At 44.7% G+C, this 17,363-nt stretch overlaps 1 protein-coding gene across 14 annotated transcripts in view; it reads right to left on the reverse strand.

Moving 5' to 3' along the window:
* Window positions 1-17,363, reverse strand: part of GRIP1 (glutamate receptor interacting protein 1) — a 607,764-nt gene that overhangs the window by 191,643 nt on the left and 398,758 nt on the right. For all 14 annotated transcript variants that reach the window (XM_075066240.1, XM_032788840.2, XM_075066258.1 and 11 more), the window contains exon 2: window positions 16,761-16,841. In XM_075066240.1, the coding sequence (XP_074922341.1) occupies window positions 16,761-16,841 (81 nt within the window). The remainder of the gene's footprint in view (window positions 1-16,760; window positions 16,842-17,363) is intronic.

Consider the following 17,363-nt stretch of genomic DNA (forward strand, 5'->3'; position numbering starts at 1 on the left):
TATCAGTTACAAGCATTGCTAGGTTATCTCAGATAATACTTAACTCAAGCTTATTTGTATAATTAAGGCTAAGTCTACACTTTGGGGGGGGGGGTCGACCTAAGAAACGCAACTTCAGCTATGCGTATCTTAGGTCAATTTACCTCGCCGTGAGGATGGTGGCAAGTCGACTGCTGCCGCTCCCCCGTCAACTCCGCTTCCACCTCTCACTGCAGTGGAGTTCCGGAGTCGATGGCAGAACAATCGGGGATCGATTTTATCGTGTCTACACTAGACGCGCTAAATCGATCCCCGATAGATCGATCACTACCAGCAGGTAGTGTAGACATACCCTCTGATTATTTTTTGTTGTTGGAGTAGTATGAGGTTCATGCTTTCTATGTGTTCTCCAGCTCCATGTGCTTATTATTATACATTTCCTTTTTGTTAACATACAGGGAGTAATGGACCAGAACGTTAACAATCTCACTAGATCTTTACGCCACTTTTATCAGCATGGTATGTGAATGGCTTGTTGGGTCTCTGATTTTGCAGGCACAATTTTGCAATGAGTTTCAAATGCACTGGGAAAATTTTAAGTTCTTACTGATTTTATTAAAGGCCTTCCCTTTTGGCCAGAAATCAATCTGAAAGATTTTAGAAGAATTACACACATTCACCCATAGGTGCTGGCTTCCTCCTTTCCCTGGGAGTGCTCAACCCCCACTCAGCCCCAGGCCCCACCTCCACTCCACCCCTTCCCCCAAGTCCCCACTCTCACCCCGCCTCTTCCTACCCCTGCTCCGCCCCTCCCCCGAACCTGCCCCCCCTTGCTCCACCCTCCAGTGCCTCCTGCACACTGCAGAACAGCTGATCATGGCAAGTGGGATGCACTGAAAGGGATGGCGAGGAGTTGATCAGAGAAGCCAGCAGCAGGTGGGAAGTGCTGAGTGGGAAGCTGGCTGCCGGTGGGTGCTAAGCACCTGCTAATTTTTTTCCGTGGGTGCTTCAGCCCTGGAGCACTCACAGAATCGGTGCCTAGGCATTCACCCCACACAAATAAGTTTGGGGGTCTGTTTGTTTTTAAAACTTCAGACTTATTGCAGCATTAATAGATTTCATGGTAATGATGCAGTCTCACTATGGTCTTGGTTTATCAGCAACATTCCCCTATGGGTGTTCTAGGAGCTCTATCAATTTTGATCTCTCTTGGTTTTTCTTATACAAGCAATACTTCCGGGATCAGTTCTTCACAGAATTTGACAGGATCTGATCACTCATGGCTTTCTGGGAGACCTATAATTCAGCTGTAACATGTTCTCTGTTGTCCAGAATCTTGTTTTTTCTCTATCACAGAGCTTAGCTCATTTCCATATTATTTATCTGCCAATTGCTTGGAGTCACAGTGTCATCGACTGTAGGAGAAAGTTGTACTATGTGGCGGATTCTTGTCTCATGGTTATCAACTTTCAAGTGAGACTTCCTACTGCTCCACTGATATAATCAATTAATATCGGAGCTTGGCACCTCTCCCAGCCTTGATCAATATATACTCTGTCCACTTTAGGGAAGTAAATTCAGGATACTGTTTCTGGCTTATAAATAACAGCATTCCTTTCTTGATTTCAGCATGGCGTCCTTCTCCCCGCAAAGTTGTGTTCGTGTTTACTTTATTTCTGGTCAGACATTCTCTGTAAAAGGGACAGTTTAACTTTCTGTACCAGTTTTAATTCATGGCTATTGGATAGAGCTCTCTTTCATTGATTCTTCACTGCTTGATCACACTAGGGGACAAATAGCCATGTAGATAAAACGTGAAGAGAAGGTCTGAAGGTTGCACAACAATAATAAACTGTACCCAAAAGAAAAATGTCTACATTCTACAAACATGTTGTATTTTACTTCAGAAGTTATCAAAACCACCCGCTAGTCTAATATAGAGATCTGAACTGTGCATTCCTTTGTATCAAAATTAGGTGTTAAAGTCTAGTGACATTGTGAAGTGAATGTGGAGCTAAAAGTACACTCCATAAAAAAGAGCCTTTGATTCCTCCACTGTATATTTAAATGTGAAGGAAGCAAAGGCTAGTTTGGAACTACCCCCACTTTGCCACTCAATGTGGACATCCCAAACTTTTGTCAATAAAGCCTTTATTCACACTATTATGTATTCTGTATATATATTCTCTCTCTCTCTCTCACACACACACACACACACACAGGCTCAAGAAAGGTATATCAACTCCAAAAATATAGTTACTGCCTTTGATTCCACCAAAAGTAAAAGGAAATGGCAGATTTTCTTTTGAAAAAAACTGGCCAATTTTGCCTCTCCAATATGAAATACATATTAGGTCACTTTTTCTTCATATTGGAAAGGTTGAGACATAATAAATTATTGAATAAATAGTAAATATACTTTGGTATATAGATATGCTCAGCAGAGTGAATGTACTATATATTCCCTTGCTATTATCAGGCCCCACATAATCATTGTATAAAAACTGAACTGGAGATTTTTATACATGTTTCATTAATGTCTTTTTAAAAGTTTGTAGCGGATGACTTAGAGAAGCAACTTAATTACCTAAAACTCCACAATGGAAAAAAGAGAAAAACTGCCCATTGAATACAGACTCAAGCAGGCACGTGATTAACAAAATCCAAAAGTCTCCAGGAGATTACCAAATTACTCCAACCTTGAACAGGTAAAGCAGAACCTCTGCTGGCTTTTATTGCCATTTATACATTTCTACCTATCATCTTAGGGAGACAGAATTTCTTACGACAGATTCACTTTCTCTGACAAATTCTGGAGGATTTGCTCCTTTGAAAAGGTCCAGGAAATATCTATTATTTGTATTTCTAAAGGCAGCCCTCACATCAGTATACAAGCAAATATATTCATTAAGATTGACATTGACTTGTTTCCCTCTCTAGGTCTGGCAGCTGCAAAGCCAGTGCTCTGGATGGAGGCAGTGTGCAGAGCTGCCTGGCCATGCCTCCACCTAGGAGCTGAGTGAGGAGGATGTCGCCACTTCTGGGGAGCCCCTCAGATAAGCACTGCCCAGAGCTTGCCTTGCCCTGTCCTGTGCCGCATTCCCCTGCCTCCTTCCACACCCAAACTCTGCTGCTGGGGGTGGGGGAGCCTGCCAACCTCAACAACCTCCCCCCCAGCACCAGCGGAGGTCCTGGGCTGCACGCTGCCACCTGTGCCCCCCCAGCACCAGCAGGGGTCCCAGGCTGCCCACTGTCACCCACCCACCCAAGCACCCAGTTCACCCTCCCTCAGCACCTGTGGCACCCCCAAGCAGCTCCCCCCAAGTTTTAGTTGTGGGTAATTTTAGTAAAGGTCATGGACAGGTCATGAGCCATGAATTTTTGTTTACTCCCCGTGACTTTCACCAAAAATACCTATGACTAAAATGTAGCCTTAATAATGATCTTGTTTACGTAACAATCAAGGGAGGTTTATTTTTCATTTTCTATAACAGATAAATAGCTTTTGCGTTTTTTTGTGTAATGATACCAACACAATAAATTTTAGGGGAAAATCATGTTTTACTTCATGTCAAATTCTTGAAAGCAAACTGATGACTTTTCAGTGTTGTACGGAGCTCTGCAGCTGTTTCAAAAACTATTTCAAAAGCCTCCAGTCAGTTCAGCTACTGACATACACAGTGAACAGGGAAGCCAACAAACAGGGCCAGCTCCAGGCACCAGCGCAGCAAGCAAGTGCTTGGGGCAGCACGTCCGGCTCTTCGGTGGCAATTTGGCGGCAGATCCCTCAGTCTCTCTTGGAGGGAATGACCTGCTGCCAAAGTGCTGCAGAAGAAGAAACCAGCGCGGTGGACCTGCTGCCTAAGTGCCGCCGATCGCTGCCGCTGAAGTGCTGCCAATCACGACTTTTTTCTTTTTTCCCCGCTGCTGGGGGCGGCAAAAACCCTGGAGCCAGCCCTGCCAACAAATATGACAATTTCAGTATCTCATCAAAAGCGACAATCAGAATATGTCTTTGCAAATATAATGAGAACAGCTGGTATAGAGACACTTACTAGAAGGTCAGCTGCTTTTCACAGGTCAAAAAAATCTGTTTCTCATAGGAAATCACTCAAAACACACAGTATCACTGATTGCTTAAGTGAACAGTGATGGATCTCTAAGTGTTAAAAATTTCACCAGTTGTTGGCAAGTGTGAGAATTTTAAGCTGATAAAATACAGTGTAGAAGGAAAGAGAAAAAGATGCTTGTCTGCTCACAAAAAAAGGTCAATGACACATCTGTAATCTGACTAAGGCAGTGCCATTTGACTTCCTAGTCTCACACTTACCACCCTTATTCATTTTCCAAGTGTGATGCCTCCAGGGATACCCAAAGTTGAGAGGCACCTCGCTATCACCTGTCCTTAGCACGAGGAAGCCTTGTCCATGCTGCCATGGGTCAGCTCCCTGACTCCACTGGCCACAGGCAACACAAACATTCCTGTCTAGGTCTGTGGAGTCCCTGTTCTCTCTATGGCAGTGTTATGCATATACATTTTCCAGGGGGCCGGGAAGGGGAAGGCAGTATAAGGCAATGACCAAATCTTGGAGGGCTCTCTAGTGGACGCACGTCAATTCTTCATCTATTTGGCAGGGACTGGCAACCTATGGCACGTGTACCAAAGATGGTACATTGGCTGATTTTTGAAAGCAGGCAGACTGCTAGTGCAATCAGGAGCACATTTTGGGATGCACTTCAGTTTATTTTCCCTCTGTTTTCTATCATGCCATGTATAGGCAAAGTCTGTGTATCCAAATTTCAATTGACCTAAAATCCTGAATATCCAAATGAGCAGTGTGTTCCCCATGCTCGTGAAGGAAAACAGGTTTTTTGGTCCCAAGGTTGGACAGAGAAAGGGAAGCCTCCTTAGTACTGCTTAAGTGGGGGGTGGGGAGCTGCAAGGAAGTGGAGGGCAGTAGTGGAGGCCCAGGGAAGCAAGGAATGGCTGCCCCCAGAGCCTGTCCCATCCCTGGCTCCCCCACCTTTGTTCAGCTCCGGCTCCCAGCTAGGGACGCTGCTGTAAGTATGGCCTCTAGAGACTACAGGCTCCACTGGAGACCTATGAGCTCCAGAAGTCACACATCTGTATTAAAGAGAAAGAGAGCTATGGGTTACACTGTACAAATCTGTTGCTTTTGGTTCAGAGGCTGCTCTGTGGGCTTAGTAGCCTTTCTTTTGAAGAACCAAGCTGGCAGAGTGGTGGCTTTTAATGCAAGATTCTGAGTCACTGAAAAATGATCAGGTGGAACTTAGTCTTCCACTAGGCACTAAGCATGGGGAAAGCCATATCACACCCTAGCTTTGCTTGAGCAACCGTGGAAGTTTCTGTAGGCTAGTTTCTAAGGTCCAGAGTCTGATCTCAATTACATTGGTGCAAATCCAGAATAATTTCATTACAGTCAAAGGAGTTATGCTGGAGTTACACCAGTGTGACAGAGTACAGAAATCAGCCCCAAAAGGTCTCAAAATCAGTCACATTAGCAGAAATGAGAGAAAATGAATGTCTATCCAACATGAAAAGACATTTACCTTTTCCGTAACTGGTGTTCTTCGAGATGTGTTGCTCATGTCCATTCTATATTAGGTGTGTGTGCTCGCCACATGCACTGGTGCCAGAAGTTCTTCCCTCAGCAGTATCCGCAGGGGACTGGCTCTAGTGCTCCCTGGAGTGCCACCCACATGGTGCGGTATAAGGGGCGCCACTGGCTCCCCCTACTTGTAGTACCTTCTTACTGGAAATTCTGACAGTGGAGAAGGAGGGCAGGTCATGGAATGGACATGATGAACACATCTCGAAGAACATCAGTTATGGAAAAGGTACCTCTCTTTTCTTCTGCAAGTGCTTGCTCATGTCCATTCCATATTAGGTGACTCCAAAGCAGTACCTGGAGGTGGATAGGAGTTCACGGACGCGTAGATTGCAGCACAGCTCTGCCGAACCCAGCATTGTCTCTGGCCTGCTGAGTGATGGTGTAATGAGAGGTAAACATGTGAACAGAGGACCACATTGAGGCTCTACAGATGTCCTGGAAAGGATGTATGCCAGGAAGGCTGCCGAAGACTGTCTTGGTCAGGCTCTCAGAGGCCAATGGCATTCGGTGGATTTTCCTGAGCAATCCATACCTCACACTACTTGATTGGTACTGAGATGTCGAACGGGACTGGGAGCTACTATGGGCTGGTTGTCAGGCGGATCATCCTAAGTAGAGTGATCTCCTTCTTGGAGACAGGCAATGATGGCCAAGCGATTGGCAGTCTCTGGTGGACGATTGGTCCTGGGATCAGTCCCGGGCCCTTGGAGATGGTTGGGACTAGTCCCAGAGCTCTTGCCGGGTGGTGCATGCCTCAGAGCGTCTGCACCAATCTACCAGCGAGGTATGCCTTGAGTCCCTCGATCGGTGGCCCGGTGTGGGCACTGAAGAGGGCTCCACTGAGCTTGCCTCTCCAGGTGAATGCTGGTGGGACATCCCTCTCGATAGGGATCGGTATCGCTGAGGCAGGAACACATGCATAAGTTCCAATGCAGATTATCCCTGAGACCTGCGTACCGCAGGAGCCGGTATGGGTGCCACTGGGAGTGTCAGGCTCTCTTGAGCTGCTCAATGAGCTTCGGGTGTCGACAGCACCTGAAGCTGGCTGGGGCCTGCACAGCTACCCTGGGGTCGCAGGCGAAGCAGGGGATGGGCTGCACTGCTTGACTTGAGCTGGGACCCGACTTCCTGAAGGGGGTGTTGAGCTGCCTGGCACAGATCGTGGCTCACCCCCAGCCCTCTCCTGTGCTTTACAGGAGGAAGAAGATCTTCCCCTCCCAGGCTTTTTCAGCTTCTTCCCCAGAGCCTTGGAGGGGAACCAGTGCCGGCTTATGGATAGCGCTGGTGGAGCACTATGCATGGAGGCTGTGGTGCTCAGTGCGGAGTCGGACCGCTGCTCCAGTGCCAGAGTGAATGCCGACTCCATTAGGAGCACTTTCAGACAGATATCAAGCTCCTTCTTCATCCTAGGTTTAAAGGACGTGCAGATACAGCACTTGTCACTTATGTGCCCTTCACCTAAGCACCTTAGGCAGCTGGTATGTAGATTGCTGATGAGCATAGGCTGTTTGTAGTGATTGCAGGGCTTAAAGTCTGGGGACCGGGGCTCAGAGAGGGACATGGGAAGGGGTGAGGGGTGCAGGTTGCGGGCAGCACTTACCTCAGGTGGCTCCCAGAAGAAGCAGCATGTCTCCCCTCCAGCTCCTACATGGAGGCATGGCTAGGCGGCTCTGTAGCTGCGCACTGCCCCATCTACCGGCATCAGCCCCACATCTACCATTGGCCATGATTCCTGGCCAATGGGAACTGCAGAACCAGCACTTGGGGTGGGGGCAGTGTGCGGAGCTCCCTGGCTGCCCCTATGCATAGGAGCTGGAAGGGGGACATGTCGCTGCTTCTGGGAGTTGCATGGAACTGGACAGGCAGGAAGCCTGCCTTAGCCTCACTGCGCCACCGACTGAACTGTTAACAGCCCAGTCAGCGGTGCTAACCGCAGCCGCCAGAGTCCCTTCTTGACCGGGTGTTCCAGTTGAAAACTGGACCCCTGGCAACCCTAAATCGGGATCTAGGAGAAAACGGGAATAATTTAGAACTAGGCCCACTTGGTTGTTCTTCTCTCTACTGAGAATGAAAGCAAAGATGCTAGATATGGTGGGCCTGTGTACTATGTGTATGCCTGCACATTACAGACTGGACTAAACCCACCAAACTCATTTGACATAGACTATCAAATAACAATCAGATTAGTTGGTTAGTACTAAACTATGTCACATCTGAATGGTTCTGCTAGAGCAGGACTAACCCTGTGAGACATCGTCTGTCCCAACAGATATTATTTAATGAAACTCATCCTCAGATCACGTAAGGTGAATATGATTTTAAAATCATGCTGCTTCTTTATGTTACTTGCATAAACATTTCTACATTTTCCTTTACCATTTACCAAGATTATGTTCATCTCATAAAGAAGAAATATTACATTACAGTTATTCCAGTATTATACCATGCTATAATAGCTCTTCATCAAAATTGCAGCATATAAAATCAAAATGTTAAATTCAGCCAATATGATTTTATTTGACTTAATCTGTAAACTGAATCATTATATATTGGATCATATGTTCTGGATAATCAGAACGCTTACTGTAACCTGCATGTGACGTATGCATTACATTCATTTTGCATTTTATTACTTTTATATTAGTTATTTTCTAAAACTCTGTGTAATCTTTACTTACCTCCTTTTTACAGATTTTTTTCTGTTCTCAAAATTATATGGACATTTCAGATTTAAAAAAATATGTTACTATACTGAAGCAACCAGTTTGGCCTTTAAAATTCTCTTGCTTCCAGTTGACCTATATTTTCATCCATTAGTTTTGGGTACTAGACAAGGTATTCCCCTCAGGAATTTCACATTTGGTGCTGCCTCAGACAGAATATGAACAGTTGCTGCACAGATGCCATGGATCAGGGAACCCCGCTCTGTACACACTTCTGTTTTTATAAAAAAGATAAACAGCACCTGTATATATTCAGAACCAATGGCCTTAAGAAAACTGCCTGTCTGCAGCCAAAACACACAGAGCGTATATATACACAGTACATTAACTCTGAAAATCACCTGAAAGGATCACAAGACTTTATTGCTTTATTATCATTACTAAGAAAATTAAATATAGCAACAATTTTCTAGATATCAGCATCATAAATCTTTTTCCTGATATTCATTTCAAGACATTTCTTCCTTTGCATATGCTCTCTTAAAGAATCATTTTCCAGTCCAAAAATTCAACCTACCCTAAAATTTCATGTTTATTTAACATTTTATTACTGATTATTAAAATTCTGTCAGCCAAATCCTCCAAAATGAGGCTTCACAATTGCAAATAAAAACTATTCCACTAGCTGAACTACTGTAGTAGATGCACACAGTGTTATGCAATCATACCATGTTCTCCCTCCAGTCAGACTGCCAGCTCCACTTTTGAGATCAAGCAGTGTACAGCAAGAAGAGAGCCTTGTAAATTAAAAGATCCAGCATGCTTACAAGGATAAGGGCAGCAGGTATAGTGGAGGGATGATACAATATACTTGGATGTGCCTATATACTGAAAGAAAACTGGTTGGTTTAATTTTAGACTTCAAAGACTTGACAGTTTTCTGTCAAAACATGGTGCCCAAATTTAACAACTGATCTACAAATAAAGACTGTACATTTATGTAACTAAATATCAAATTCTGAGATGGCAGGAGGAAAAATCCTGCTCTGGTGGGCAAAAGGAAAAGACTAGGTCAAGTAAATAAATTTAAATTCTAGTTCTGTACACTTGTTCCTGCTTCTACTCTACAAAGGTAACTTATGATCTCACCATGGGCACAGAAGGCCTCGTATTCATTGGACCTGATGCCATTCTGGCACAGGAAGGCAGCTTGGAGCAAGATTTGACAAGGCCTAACATCCTCTGCATATCATGGATCCAGGTTCTGCAGGAACACAGGGTTTTTTGGGAAGCAGGACAGTTGTGAGTTAAGGAGGACAGCATGCAACTGCTGCTGAGTAGATCAAGCAGTGTAGAAGCTACTGCAGCTACATAACTGCTCTGTAGCCTAAAGCAAAGGAGATTTCTTCTGCCCAGGAGAGGTCCCCAGTGTGCAGCCCAACTACTTGGGCTGAGTGCAGTATATGGGATTTCACTGGAAGGAGAGAAAGCAACATGGTTATAATTTCCATCTCTAAGTCAGTAAAGCCACAAATAATTATACCACCTGCGAAATATTACAGTTTGCAAAAAGTTCACCCCAGTATCTTGGTGAACATTTCAAGCACTCAAACTTCAGATTACGAACAATCTGCCATGCTAAACACATTTGGTTTAATAGGTTTTCAAAGAAATACTATACTTGTTTTACAATGATTATGTTACTCCTCTGTGCTACTCAAACAGATAAGGAGACATACATTATTATACAGAAAAGCACTTCAGAACTTGCTTGAGTCCATCCCTGTTCTGGACACCATTTAAGCACATGCTTCACTTTAGGTAGGTGCTTAAATCCCATTGACTTCAATGGGCCTCTTTAATAGTGTTCCCCACTCTTGCAATTTTATCACTATTCTCCCAGTATTTGGTGTTTTTCTTAATTCCCATCTCCTGCAGAAATAAGAGAGAATGAGAAACACAGTTTTCAGTCAAAAGAAGTATATTTCCAGTCCTCCTGATTGCAGAGAAAAGCTGGACAATGAACACTAACACAGATCAAACACCAAGAGCAAATAAGAAAACAAAAATGTATTATTTGTAAAGTCTCATGGTTTTGGGGGGCTGACTTGTGATTTTTGAACATGTGGTGCTGGCAACACTGCTTTATGTAGGTGCTAAAGTGTTGATCTGATAGGGATCATTACCTGAATTAGGGCCATAGTCCCTGCCCCAAGGATGTTGCAATCTAGTACACAGGCAGATTAATAATTCAGCTGCATAATACATCAGGTGCCAGTCTGTATTTGAATAATACAGGCATCTTGCGGAGATGAGAGGAAATAATCTGTCTCTCACTCTGTAACCTGTTTGTCAGTGCCAACACCACCTCCATACTCAGGATTTTTACCACAGAAAAGAAACTGCAGAGCTAACCAGTGATTCAAATAAATACACGCACACAGTATTAATTCTAAGTTTTAAAATGCAATTTGGGTATAATGTTACTACACATCACTTTAATTAACTATCATTACTTTCAGAAATTCTATAAATCCCTAAGAAAGAATCAGTCATTTGTTTTTGGGCCATGCGAAGACATGATTAAAATGACAAATACTCTCATCATATGAATAATGCATTCACTGTGTATCTAAAACAAGCTCTGTTCCAAAGAGATGTTTAATCCATTCCCTGCTTTTGGGGATAAAATGAAATTAAACACAGGACATTTATTTCATGAAATGCCTGGTTTGGGCTTCAGGTTTGTCATGGTGATAAAAAATGTCATGGACACAGTGACTTTATAGTTTGTCCACAACTTTTCCTTGTGTCCTGGATTTCACAGGTTGCAGAGGTATGGGGGTCACCCAAGTCATGGGCTGACCATGTTTGCTGTCACAAAAGCTCAGGGCGGGTGATCCAGCAGCGACTGGGCCAGGAAGGGAGTGGGACGTCATGGGAAAAAGCCCCACCTGTATGCTGTTTGAGAACCAATGGACTGAAGCAGGGAGCCGGGCCAGCCCTTTGAGTCAGGAGCTGCTGCTGCAGGAATAGTGAGGGGTTGGTTTGTTCTGCACCTCAACTTCCCCTCAGGGCCTACGATTATCGATGGACAGGATCAGATCCCCAAAGGACATCCCACCCTAGTGGCAGGACTGGACTTTACCGCCCTCCACCATGTGGCCCCATCACTTTCAACGGTGTTCTTGTGACTTTACATACCATTTCTTCTTAAACCTGTGACATTTACTAAGTTTACCTTGACTGTTCTGTGATTTTTGATCAAAGATGCCATGACAAATCTCCAGTTTTACTTACAGAATCATAGAAATATAGGGCTGGAAGAGATCGCAAGAGGTCATCAATTCCAGCCCCCTATGCTGAGGAAGGACCCTGTATACAGAGATCATCCCTGCCAGGTGTTTATCTAACCTGTTCTTAAAAACCTCCAATGATGGGGATTCTACAGCCTCCCTTGGAAGTCTACCCCAGAGCTTAACTACCCTTATAGTTAGAAAGTTTTTCCTAATATCTAACCAAAATCTCTCTGGCTGTAGGTGAAGCACATTAATTCTTGTCCTACTGCAAATGAACATGGAGAATAATTGATCCTCATCCTCTTTATAAAAGCCCTTGACTTATTTGACAACTGGTATCCCCCTCAGTCTTCTTTTCTCAAGACTAAACATGGTATTTTTTTAACCCTTTGCTCATAGGTCACATTTTCTAAACATTTCATCATTTTTGTTGCTCTCCACAGAACTGTCTCCAATTTGCCCGCATCTTTCCTAAAGTATAGTGCCCAAAACTGAACACAGTATTCCAGCTGAGTCCTCACCAATGCCGAGTACAATAGGACAATTACCTTCCATGTCTGACAAACAACACTCCTGTTAATACACCCCAGACTGACATTAGTCTTTTTGTAACTAGAATCATTGTTGACTCATATTCAATTTGTGACCACAAGAACCCCCACATTCTTTTCAGCAATATAGCATCTACCCAGTTATTCCCCATTTTGTAGCTGTGGATTTGATTTTTCCTTGCTAAGGGAAAAAAAGACAGAGAATGTCACGTGGAACTGCTTCAGAAGCCTTACTAAAATCAATATATATCATATCTATTTTTCCCCCCATCCATTAGATCAGTGGTCTCCAAGTTGGTGCCTACAGGTGCCATGGCGCCCGCTGGGGCATCTTTCTGCATCTGCGTACTGGCCCACGGACAAGCATCTGCCGAAATGCCGCCGAAAAACGGCAACATCAAGAACCGTTGCAGCCGAAATGCTGCCAAAAAGCATCATCATCAAGAGGCATCGCCGCCGAAATGCCACTGATTTTTGGCAGTATTTCAGTGGCGACACCTCTTGAAGTTGCCGCTTCTCGGCGGCATTTCAGCGGATGCTTGTCTGCCGGCCACGGTCCTCGGTGGCTCGTCGTCCGGCTCCCACTAGATGAAAATGGTTGAGGACCACTGCACTAGACCACTACCCAGTAGAAGAAAAGTACTTTGGTTTGGCATGATTTGCACTTGACAAAACTATGTTGGCTATTCCTTATAACCCTATTATCCGCTAAATCTTAAAACTGATTGTTTAATAATTTGTTCCAGTATCTTTCTAGGCATTGAAGTTAGGTTGATTGTTGCAACAATTCTTAGCTTGGCTACAAATTCAAACTTGAGACATATGTTACAACCACCTTTTGTTTCTGCATCCTGTCAGCCTTCACCTTAAGAGCCAAGGGGATTGCTCAAATAAGGCAGAAACGGTCAATTCACCTTCAGATTTAAACAAATTATCTCTTATACAAAGAGACAGCAGCCAAAGAAAAATTTAAGGGGACTTCCTCTACCAAAGATTCTGGAAGACTATTTTCCCAATGGATAGGCAGATGGAAAACAGTACTTTGTTCAGAAGATGAGGACCTCCTTTTCCCAGCTTTCTTAATTGCTCGTTGTGATGGGGTGTACTCCCCATACTGGTACTGAGAGGGCTGGATTAGGCCAGGTGGGCCCAATCAGCGAATTAAGCAGCAAATGAGGGAGATAAGCTCTATGGGGAGCTAATTGCGAGGAAGCTCACCTGTGAAAGAGGAGGAGGTAGGCAGAGTTAGTATAAGTCCAGGAATCTGGTAGCAGCAAAGGCTGCCCAGAGGATTTTGCAGTCAGCCTCTGTTTAGTAGAGTGTGAAGGAGGGAACCAAGGGAAATAATAGGACCCTGGGGTCCTGGCCCTAAGGGAAGGGCATACACTCAAGAAAGCAGGGTGGGAAGAGAGCTTGTGGGATGCGGGGGAAGCAGCAAGGTTGTGGACTAAACAGATCGTGGCTGCATGTTGTAGGGAATCTGGGTTGGAACCTGAGTAGAGGGTGGGCCTGGGTTCCCCTATGTGACACTGGGGAAGTGGCACTGGTGGAGCAGTGAACTAGAAGAGTGCCTGGGTCACTGGAGGAGAGACAGGGTCAGGGCACTGGGTGTGAGAACTGCCAGAGGCCCCTTGAACAGAAGAGACTTTGAAAGATTATACTCTTGAAGAGCTCTTGAAGAGCAGCTCCTGGAGTGAGAGAGAAGCTGGAGTGAGAGAGAAGCTGTGGACCAAGAAAGACAGAGAGAGACGGTGTGCAACAGGAGCAGGATTAGCATTATGGAGCTAATCCCCAGAACAGCCAGGAGGAGGTGCCATTGCAGCAGTAAGTAGAGCACCCCCGTCACCCTCATCAACCGGAGATGCTACTTGCATTCAAGGCTGAAACTGGAAGAATCTGTGCCAAGCACAAAAATTTTAGACATTGGCTCTTCTCATTTCTTCCACAAGGATTATATTGGGAACACAGAACACAGCCTTATAAGTGTGCGTTCTTCTCCCAAATACAGTAGGCACATTGAATGCAAGTCTGTGATGGACATGTGGCACAAGCTGTTTCATACGTAACTTTAAACTTCAATAATGCTCTCCTCCTCTCACAATTTCAATTTAAAAAAATTCCAAAAGAATACAATATAATAAATAGATACTGTGATGGGGCAAGGCCAGATGGCTACAGTAAAGTACTGAGAAACAGGTAAGTTAGCCCCAGGCTAAACAAATCCCTAGGACCGTGGTAACCAAATGGCAGTTGCTCCAGGTTAATCAAGGCACCTGGGGCCAATTAAGATCTTTCTAGAAGGCAGTGGAGATAGCTACTTTGATTAGAACACCTGCAGCCAATCAAGGCAGGCTAATCAGGGCACCTGGCTTTAAAAAGGAGCTCACTCCAGTCAGGCAGGGAGGAGCCAGAGGAGAAGGAGAGCGTGTGAGGAGCTGGGAGCAAGAGGCACAAGGAGCTGAGACTGAGAGGGTGTGCTACTGGAGGATTGAGGAATTATCAGACAATCAAGCATTATCAGACAGCAGGAGGAAGGTCCTGTGGCGAGGATAAAGAAGGGTTTGGAGGAGGCCAGGGGGAAGTAGCCCAGGGAGTTGTAGTTGTCATGCAGCTGCGATCCACAGGGCCCTGGGCTGGAACCCAGAGTAGAGGGCGGGCCCGGGTTCCCCCCAAACCTCCCAAGTCCTGATCAGACACAGGAGGAGTTGACCCAGACTGCGGGTTCCACCAGAGGGGAAGACCACTGAGGTGAGCAAATCCGCCAATAAGCGCAGGACCACCAAGGTAGAGGAGGAACTTTGTCACAATACTTAATAAGTTGAGTTTTATTGACTCGTGATGTAAAATACTACCCAACTATGGCACCAGCAGAGATCTGTATTCACTTCAGGAAGCACTTGAATCTTGATTTTTATTGGACTGGAAAAACTAGTATGTGACCATGTAATTAAAGACTGTATAATAATACATACAGAATAAAGGCAGCACAAGAAATCTTCATTCTGGAGCTTTCTAACTTTGGAGAATTTGACTTTGCAATCTAAACAACATTCATTAAATGAAAGGAGGCAGAAGGGAGTTGTTTGTCTAAGATGTTTTTAGATAGAAAAACACCAATTCTATTATGCACAACTGAAGTGCTTTCCTCCATCAGCATATCATCATCAGGATTTGAACCTTGGACCTTCAGCACTGCAGCACAGACCACTGAGACAATGTGACTAAGGCAAGGTTTATACTACAGACTTATATTGGTATAACTACATTGCTCAGGGGGGTGAAAACTCAACACCCTTGAACAACGTAGTTATACTGCTCTAACCCCCCAGGTAGACAGAGCTATGCTGTCAGGAGAGCTTCTCCCATCAACATAGCTACTGCCTCTTGGGGAGATGGATTAACTAAGCCAATGACAGAAGCTCTCCTGTTGGCGTAGGAGCATCTTCACTAAGGCACTACAGCGGCGCAGCTGCGTTGATGCAGTGTTTTAAGTGTAGACCTGCCCTCAGTGGCACTCGGGTCTGTCATATTACAGCTCTGAGTTCCATTCCCAGGTTGCGTAACCTCTTTGTGGAATATCAGGACTTGCTCAGTAATAAAGGCTGTGAAGTCATAGATTTAGTAACACTAGTCAGTAGAACTGAGACTTGAATTTCTGGTATTTGGTATCTAGTACTGTGCATCTTCCAGGAGGTCAAATGGTATTGTGGTTGGGACAGGGGGTGGCCACATGATTTATTTTGCCTGTGTCTCATTAGAGGAGGTTCAGCTTTGCGTGGCATGCCGCAGTGAGATGCCAGCATCGTGTGTGCATAGTGCTGATGTAATGTTGAATGAGTTTAGCAGTTAGCCTGAAGCAAGCTCTGCTGAACAAAAGACTAATGGGAAATGTCAGCTTCTAACACCTTATAACTTGGCTCAATTACCATTATTTAACATTTATATTGCAGTAGCGCCTAGGGGGGTCAACCTAATTGAGGCCTCATCGTGCTAGGGTTGCACAAACACACAGAAAATCACAGTCCCTGCCCCATAGAGTCTACAATCTAAAAGACAAGACATGATCGATAGGTGAGATAAACAAGATAGTTGGGGTGGGGATGGTATAATATGGGACATATACAATTCTTAGCCAATCAGAAGCAGTGATCACAACTCACCACCTACCTAGACAATCTGCAGGGCCGGCTCTGGGCACCAGCACAGCAAGCAGGTGCTTGGGGTGGCCAACAGAAAGGGGCAGCACATCCAGCTCTTTGGCAGCAATTCAGCAGCGGGGCCCTCAGTCCCTCCTTCCCCTCCCTCCACGTGGGGCAGCAAAAACGCTGGAGCTGGCCCTGACAGTCTGAATAGATTTTTCAAGAGGACAACAAAAAGCACCTCCTTGACCCGAATGTCAAAGTGCCCATGCAAACCAAGGGGGCATTACAGTACTTGTAAAAAGCAGATTTTTATTTATTTTTTTTTTATAATGAAAATGTGAGGCAACCGAAATATAGCGCATCACTAGAGCGCTCCATATAATAAACCATAAACCACTTGATAAAACTAACAAATTATTTGGCTTCTCTAACTTGTAACGTATTGTTGGGAAAATGGGGTAAGGGCAATTAAAATTTAAACTAGCTGGTCTACCTGGGATGCTCTGTCTCCGCACAGCCAATGCTCCTTCAGGCGGTTTTGTCTGGTTTGCAGATTTAGTATAGGGACTCTCATCTGAAACAAACAAACAAACAGCGAAGCTTTCAGTTTGAAATATGTTGTAAGTGATATATTTCAACATAATTTCTGATTTAACGAGCAATTTACTTCTCCCACAAAAAGGAACAATTTGATAACATACCAGGAACACTATTAGTCCTATAGGATTGTTATAAGCCACCCTCACCCAGAGCACCCTTGTAAGGAAGGCTGTGGCATAACAGTTTCCTTCTTTCTTAGTCCCCAGGAATAGTCCAAAGAATCTTTCCAAGTATAAATATAGCCCTTGTGGGGTTCATTTAATGCAAAAGTCCCATCCATATAAATCATAACAAAACAAGTCCCACTAAAGAGAATTCCTCCAGCATAGTCCAAACAGTATATATACTATGCGACATACAAGCCCCGCAGTCCCTCACCAAGCCCTTCCACTCCAGTGCCTCCCTAGGGTCCCTCACCACATCCCGACACTCGAGTGCACTCTTCTCCTGTCCTTTTATTAGGACAGGACTTTCCAACTGGAGTACAACTCTACTC

Source organism: Chelonoidis abingdonii, chromosome 1 (genome assembly GCF_003597395.2).
Source record: "Chelonoidis abingdonii isolate Lonesome George chromosome 1, CheloAbing_2.0, whole genome shotgun sequence".
NCBI lineage: Eukaryota > Metazoa > Chordata > Testudines > Testudinidae > Chelonoidis > Chelonoidis abingdonii.